Consider the following 8,197-nt stretch of genomic DNA (forward strand, 5'->3'; position numbering starts at 1 on the left):
CATATACCGACGTAGCTGGCTGGTCGACTATATATAGGCTGTGAAAATAACGATGTTATCTCTATATCCGATGATCCAAGCTAGGGCTAGCATACAAGTAGACGTCGCTGCTCCAATTTATGTGCCACCGCTGATTTCGCTTTCCATGGAGGCGAGGTCCCCTTCAACCCCACCATCGCCTCCCTTTTTTACAAGTGTTTCAGCTTTCCTTGGCTAATGTAACTTCTACTTCCTCCGTTTCTAAATATATACTTTCTCTGTTTATAAATACTTGTTGCTGGAGAGAACTAGATTAGTCTTTTCCAACAACAAATATTATGATACAGAGGGAGTATTCTTTTAGAGGTTTCATTAAAAAACTATATATGTTTATATATAGACATATTTTAAAGTCTAGATTCATTCATTTTGCTTTATACGTAGGCCTCTAATAAATTTTTTAAAAAGACTTGTACTTAGGAACGGAGGGAGTAGTACGACAACTGTAGCAGGCTACTGCACACAATGTTGCCTCCTTTTTACCGGGGGCACTTGCGCAGTGTAAGACGTACAGGTACATGTACTAAGAACTATACGTAACTAAGTGGTGATCGGTATCTCTTATCGCTCCAATCCCTAACTTATCTAAAAGTAACAGCCATTAATATCGGCAAGTACACATCAGCAGGCCTTCTTCTAGCCTGCTGTTGTCTAAGTTTTAACTACACTTTTTTGGAAGCAAAAAAGTTTTATTCAACTACTCTCTCTCTCTCTCTCTCTACCCCCGACCACCACCAGTTAGATCAGTACCACTTGCACCAATCAGAGTCTCATTCTCCACAACGCTGTGCAGTCCAGTCCTGTTTGGCTGTGTCACTGTGTGTGGCGCCGTGTATGTGTAGCTAGGGCTAGTGGTGTACCTAGCGCCTTGTACAAGCTAGGACTAGTGCTTCTCCCGTCCTCCTCTTCTCCCCCTACCTAGCTTGCTTCTGCTATAAAGGGCGCCGGCGGAGGCAGGGTAATCGATAGGGAAGGAGGCGAGATGACTCGATCAAGGCCGACGACCACCATGGGGGGATCAGTGCCAGACCACCACCACCAGCAGCAGCAGCACGACGGGGAAGTGGACGGTGGGCAGCTGCAGCACGGCGGCGAGCACGTGGAGACGGTGATGCCCGGGTTCCGTTTCCACCCGACGGAGGAGGAGCTGATCGAGTTCTACCTTCGTCGCAAGGTGGACGGCAAGCGCTTCAACATCGACCTCATCGCCTCCGTCGACCTCTACCGCTACGACCCATGGGATCTCCCCGGTACTGCCCAACGACGATTCCACCTAATTATAATCATGGCTAGCTAGCTAGCTTCCCACCGCGTACATGATTTCATGCATGTGACTCGAGACCCCTTTAATTAACTAGTCTCGTTGATTTCATGTGACGTCCACCTTCATTCTCACCTTTTCCTCTCCCTGCTCTCCCCATCTCCATGGGTGCACGGGTCGATTGTATTGCGGGGATAAATCATGGCAGCACTAGCGTCGATCGGGGACAAGGAGTGGTTCTTCTACGTTCCTCGGGACCGCAAGTACCGGAACGGCGACCGGCCGAACAGGGTGACGCCGTCAGGGTACTGGAAGGCAACGGGGGCGGACAGGATGGTGAAAGTCGTGGAGGGCAACCGCTCCATCGGCCTCAAGAAGACGCTCGTCTTCTACGTTGGCAAGGCACCCAAGGGACTCCGCAGCAGCTGGATCATGAACGAGTACCGCCTGCCACACGGTGAAACCGAACGGTACCAAAAGGTAACCCTAGTAATATTGTCTGGAGTATAGCTAGGCACCACTACTAATTCATTATTAGCAAATCTTCATGCTGATTATGTAAAGCTTTAGATTTTAGTTTTATTTTTAACTGCAAAAAAAAAAAACAAGATCTGGTTTTGAGTTTTCGCGTCGTTCAGCTTGAACTGGCTTTGATTAACTTTTTTTCGAGAAAGGCTTTGATTAACTTGACCGGAACAAAATTAAGTTGCTGCCTTCAGCTGATAGGTAATCTGAGCAACCGAATGAATTTGGTTGGGCTCAACTTTTGGAAGCTTCGCGAGATCTCTTATTGCAAAAGCATAAAGTGCGTGTGAGCTCGATCGTCAGCTGAAGATCGATGCGTCCCCTCACAAAATAATTCCGTTCACTGTTGGAGTTGAGATATGATATGATCCATGACTAGAGCGATTGCTTTTGTAATACTTGCCGGCATGTGTTTGCAAATATTATTGGCACGTATTGTCCGGTGAAATAAAGGTGTAGAAGGTGCGTACATAGTGAGAATTACATGATCAAGAATTTAGCCAAGGTCTCAAATTCTGCATGGCTTCTACCTATAAACAGTTATAGACACACACGCGCGCGTGCATCGCTCTTTGTAGATTTAGGTGCTTGCAAAATTTCTTTGTAGCCACAACTTTTCCTTGTACACTTTGGAGATTTCGGTCACTGGACCCCAAATTATTTTTAGGTTGCTGTGACTTTGGCAATGAGATTTTGCCCACCCCACATTTCATTCACTGTTCTTGCCCGAATTTTGTCAATTTTGGTTCAAGGAATCTTTAGCCAATTCGTGGTAGCCATAGTTGGTAAAATTTTGTAGGGCATAGGTTCCAACTTTTCCAAATGTGCATATGTGATAAGCAACCCAAAAAAGTACGTACAGCTCCTTCACATTTCTTTTGATCATATATAGCAGGAAAACGCGCCTCCTTCAGTTTCAACTCTTTGCAGTCGATAATGTAAAACCATTTTTATATAAACTCTTATGGCTGCTTAATAATTTTTTGGGAACTTATACGTAGTACTTTTGCTTTGTTTTGTGATACAAAATGTGTATAGCAACTTACTATAACTTTGTTTATAGTTCACGTGACATTGAACAGTTTAATTGTCTTGAATGCATATGTTGCCTTAAGATTGTATCTTGGTTAACTTGTACTCTTATTTTATTGCCCTTTTTGTCTTTTTAGAAATTAAACATCCCAACTCATGTATCCTCTTGCATGTATGTATATATCAGGAAATTTCGCTCTGCCGGGTCTATAAACGCCCAGGGATTGACGACAACTTCCACCTCACCGGCACAACAACAAGGTCGTCTGGCTCCAGAGCGGCGGCAACGAGGCACAGTACAGCAGCACACCGGACGTCAGCGGTGGCAACTCACCGCCAGCAGCCGCCAGTGTTTGTCGAAGGCGCCGGTCACCACTCATCATCTGCTCTCAAGGCGTACAACGCGCACACGACCCAAGGAACAAATGCAGCCAGCACCATGACATCACTGTCGGCGGCAGGGGTGACGCCACCGGCGATGTTCCGGTCGACGGCCTCTGTAGCCTCGCTGAGCTCTACGAATTCGACAGAGGAGGATGGCACGTCGCTCTACCACCACCACCTGAAGGGACACAACAACCCAGCAGTAATGCAACTGCATTCTTCCACTCACGCTGCGCTGCTCAACACCAATTCCTCGGCAATGGCGACCATCCCGATCGACGAGCTGAGTCGGGCGATTGGGTCCTACAGTCAAGCTTCAAACCCTAACCAGCCCACGGCGCCAATGCAGGGCCCATTGCTTAACTTCCCTAGCTTGGAGAAGATCTGGGACTGGAATCCTCTCCTAGAATCTCCAAAGGTTTGCACAAGCTTCAAGTAACTTCTTAGTTGCGTGAATGGATCCATGCACTTATCATATATATGCCTCCCATTATTTGTATACTTATGTATATGTGGACAATTATCCGAGCTAGCAAGGCTATATATGTAATGGAATAGGTAACAAATTAAGGCGGTTTTAGTCCCATGCAATTAATTTGTGTAACACTGTCTGTCCATTTCAATTCCGAATAAAGGTTAATCAAAATTATAGATATGTGATCCAATCATTTCCCTTCATAATAATCGTGATTTCAATCAAGTATGCACAGATAGACGGGTACATAGTTTTTCAGGATGTATCCACAAAAGTATCCAATTTGCTATCTCTAAGGCAAGTGTAGTTCTTTCTAAGGCAAGTGTAGTTCTTTCTAGGTTGACTGAGTTGCACGATCTTAAGCTTGTAGCTATACTAGAAATTTATGTACTAGTTTAATCCTTTTAAATGTGTAGCTGGCGAGTTGAGCACTTCCAAACCTTAAATTATAACATAGTTTCTACCAATTAATCTATTTCCATTCGATCACAAGAACCTAGGGCGCAAATTGTTGATTCAATTCAACATAATCTTGGTCATCCGAATTTCATACTCCCCATAAATGTATATGCCAGTATATATAATTCAGTTACATGAAAAGTGTGTATATGATCGTATGCTTGATATGGGTTGATATTTAACTAGTTCTGGATATGGATGAAAACGGTACTATTTATTCCAATTAATATCCAAACATGTCTTTATATACCTTGATATATCTGGACTTGTCTTGAGATCATCCCATAAATATGGGTTGTGGCTGCTGGAACTGCAATACCCGCTCGGTGTCTTTATCATTTTTTACCAACGAGCTAACTTTCGGGAATATAAACATAGTACAATAGATTGAGAAAATCAAAAGAAACACAAAAACATAATTTCCTGATAAAATGTTCTGAGCAAGTCAGTGTCTCTAGCTCCACGCACATGGCAACGTCCCTCCAACCCTCCTTTCAAAATTTGAGGAAGACCAAACCTACACTTGTTGGACAAAGAAGGTTTCACTAAGCTTCATGAGATTCCCATACCAATAGGTGGGAGCGTATGATTTTTGAATGGACAGTGATTAAGGGACATACCCCCTTCAAAGGAATGTTGCTAAACCATTGTTACCACGCTGGGTTGTCAAAGAAACGACCAGGAGCAATATATATATATATATATATATATATATATATATATATATATATATATATATATATATATATATATATATGGTCGCGCTATTCGTCACCCTGGATGAGGAATAGTTATTCTTCACCCCCTTCATTTTAACATCAATGCATCGTAATTTTACGTTCCGTATTTTTTTTTCTTATTCCATACGTAAAAACAGACCATAAGAAAAAATATAATCATCATAAAAAATATTTTTATTACGTAAAATTAGAAACGTAAAAACATAGTGTAAAAGATACATAAAATGCATATTTTCTTGTCTTACAACCTATATTTATAAAAAAATTATGCCAAATTTTACATAATGGGTCAATATGACTGTAACTATTTGTATTTTAAATGTAATTTATTTGTGAAAAGCTCGTAAGATTACCTCGGGTGAAGAATAACCTATTCTGCACTCTGGATGATGAATAGAGTTTATATATATATATATATATATATATATATATATATATATATATATATAGAGAGAGAGAGAGAGAGAGAGAGATAGAAAAGAGGGTTACCTCCAGCCTCTCCATCAATAACATGCATGCTTCCCCTTTATTAAATCAAGCAAAAAGTTGTCTGTGGTTCCAAACAAGCTCACATAGAGCTGTAAAACAACCATAAAAAAGATGCCACAACCATAAAAATAGGACTAGATGTCTAACCACCTATCTTATTACTGGACCGCCATCGTCCAAATCGGTTGTAGATATCCCAAGCTACCATCTCCCATCGGGCAGAACCAGTAACCAAAGGCTCCCTGGTTTTCGCAGGAGTGAGTAACGATCATGTACGGATCAGTGTAGTTGCCGTGTAGATAACCTACAAAAAATTTATACTCCCTCCATCTACTAATACAAGGCCACTTTCACATTTGCATGCCTGATTTTGACCATTAAGTTTCCAAGCAAAATGTGAGTTATATGCCATAAATAGTATGTGATTCGATGCACATTTGAAAGAACTTTCAGAAAATATATTTTTTATGACATACAACCGATATTTTCTTGACCAAAATTAGAAGTCAAAGTTTGACACGAAAAACGAAGTCGCCTTGTATATAAAAATGGAGGGAGTACGTGTTTGTGTGTTAAAAACCACGTCATTCCTGCAATTCCATATAGCCCAAAGTAGAGCACATACGTCTATACGAATATGTGTGGCAGTATTTATCTCAACTCCATTTAGCTACATTCCAAACAACATTGCAATATTATCAGAAGGTACGATGTTAAAGGCTACCTGCGCGGATCTCCATAAAAAAATTGCTAAGAGGCATTGAAGAAAGAGGTGTTTGATAGTCTCATCCTGATCACAAAAGTTGCATCTTTTATTACCCTCCCAATTACGCTTTGCCAAATTATCCTTAATAAGAATCACCCCCTTGTCAACAAACCACATGAAGACTTTGATTCGTAAGGGTACTTTGACCTGCCAAATATGAATCGATCTGGAAATAGGTCCGATATCAATAAGGTTCAAGTACATTGATTTCACTGAAAATATGCCACTATTGGTTAACTTCCAATGAAGCCCGTCGGACTAATCTGATAAATGAACATCCATGAGCCTTTTGAGTAGGTGTAGCCAAGCTTCCCAGAGATGACCAACCAGAGCTCGTCGGAATTGTATATTTAGAGGAATAGACTATAATATTGTGGCAACGTACACTTCCTTCCACTGCATAATATTGTAGAGAGAAGGATACTGTGTCACTAGAGGCATCTCCCCCAACCACGTATCCACAGAATCTCGTCGACTCACCATTTCAAATGATAAGCTTAGTTCTATGGTAGAAGGCCGTTTTCATTCTAAACAAACCTTTTCAAAAGAATGGATCATTGGGTCTGACTGTGACCTGGGCTAAGGTTTTAGACTGTAAGTACTTATTGCGCAGAATCTATACCCACATGCCTTCAGTCTCCGCACACAGTCTGAACAACCATTTGCTGAGCAACATTTGTTCTTTACCTCTAAATTCTCAATCCCCAGACCTCCCCGGTCCTTAGGTCTACAAATAATATAATATCTAGTAAGTCTATATTTCCTCTTTACTTCATCGCTCTGCCAGAAAAATCGGGATCGATAGAAGTCCAACGTTTTCCTTACCCCTATAGGTATCTCAAAAGAGGACAGAAGGAACATTGGCAAACTTGTGAAAACTGAATTAATCAGTATTAGTCGTCCTCCATAAGACAAAAGCTTGCCCTTTCAGCAGCTTGGTTTTTTCTCGAAACGATCCTCGATACATTTCAACTCTTTGTTAGACAACTTGCGTTGGTGAATTGGTATGCCTAGATAACTGAACGGTAGGCTCCCAACTTCACATCCAAATAGTTGTTTATAAGCCTCTTGCTCATGTTTGGCTCTCCCAAAACAGAATAATTCACTCTTGTGAAAATCTATTTTCAAGCCCGACAACTGTTTGAATAAGCAAAGGACTAGTTTCATATTTCTCGCCTTCGCTAAATCATGTTCCTTAAACAAAATCGTGGGATCTGCATATTATAGTATGGACAGACCACCATCCACGAGATGTGGTACTAGTCTGCCTACATGGCCTTCCTCTTTCGCCCTTCCTATGAGAATTGCCAACATATGCACAACTACATTAAAAAGTATAGGGGGCATGGGATCTCCCTACCGAAGACCCTTGTGCATTTGGAAGTAATGACCAATGTCATCATTAACTTTAATTCCAATGCTACCTTTTTGTACAAAAGAATCAACGTGCTTTCTCCATATGTAGTCGAATCCCTTCATACGTAAAGCTTGCTGTAGGAACGGCCATTTAACTTTATCATATGCTCTCTCAAAGTCCACCTTGAAGACAACCCCATGTAGTTTCTTCAAGTGAATTTCGTGCAAGGTTTCATGCAGGACCACCACACCCTTTAGTATGTTTCGGCCCGGCATGAAAGCCGTCTGACTTGGTTGCACCACAACATGTTCAATTTGTATCAATCTATTTGTCCCCACCTTCACGAATATTTTGAAACTCACATTAAGCAGGCAAATAGGAAGGAATTGTTCAATGCGCACCACTCCCTCCTTCTTTGACAACAACGTAATTTTCCCAAAGTTTAGGTGGAAAAGTTGCATGTGTCCATTAAATAAATATTGGAACATCCGAAGTGTGACAGCCCGATGCCGACGTTCCAGAAGATTCCCCTTTCTTTCCATTTTCGTCGTGTGGGTATTTTCATTTGCGCATCATCATCGCATCATTCGCATCATCTGCATTGCATCGGCGTCTCCGTGCCGCCAGTTTTCAAAACTTGCATCCATTGTTAGTTGCCGGTTCTCGTCGT

The 8,197-nt window shown here is 41.6% G+C and overlaps 1 protein-coding gene across 1 annotated transcript; it reads left to right on the forward strand.

Annotated features, from left to right (window-relative positions):
* The first annotated feature begins 812 nt into the window (after positions 1-812).
* On the forward strand, positions 813-3,906 carry LOC123410158 (NAC domain-containing protein 35-like). The gene is made up of 3 exons (XM_045103054.1): positions 813-1,289; positions 1,509-1,780; positions 3,045-3,906. Exons 1-3 carry the CDS (start codon positions 1,022-1,024, stop codon positions 3,678-3,680), a joined length of 1,176 nt encoding a protein of 391 aa, XP_044958989.1. The 5' UTR covers positions 813-1,021; the 3' UTR covers positions 3,681-3,906.
* The last annotated feature ends 4,291 nt before the right edge of the window (positions 3,907-8,197 follow it).

This window comes from Hordeum vulgare, chromosome 7H, assembly GCF_904849725.1.
Source record: "Hordeum vulgare subsp. vulgare chromosome 7H, MorexV3_pseudomolecules_assembly, whole genome shotgun sequence".
NCBI classification, from domain to species: Eukaryota; Viridiplantae; Streptophyta; class Magnoliopsida; order Poales; family Poaceae; genus Hordeum; species Hordeum vulgare.

Bases quoted from the DNA above. Each gene is read 5' to 3' on its own strand.
- LOC123410158 (XM_045103054.1), top strand. From the start codon at position 1,022: ATGACTCGATCAAGGCCGACGACCACCATGGGGGGATCAGTGCCAGAC. The intron at 1,290-1,508 runs GTACTGCCCAAC...AAATCATGGCAG, and splicing joins CGACCCATGGGATCTCCCCG to CACTAGCGTCGATCGGGGAC. The intron at 1,781-3,044 runs GTAACCCTAGTA...TGTATATATCAG, and splicing joins AAACCGAACGGTACCAAAAG to GAAATTTCGCTCTGCCGGGT.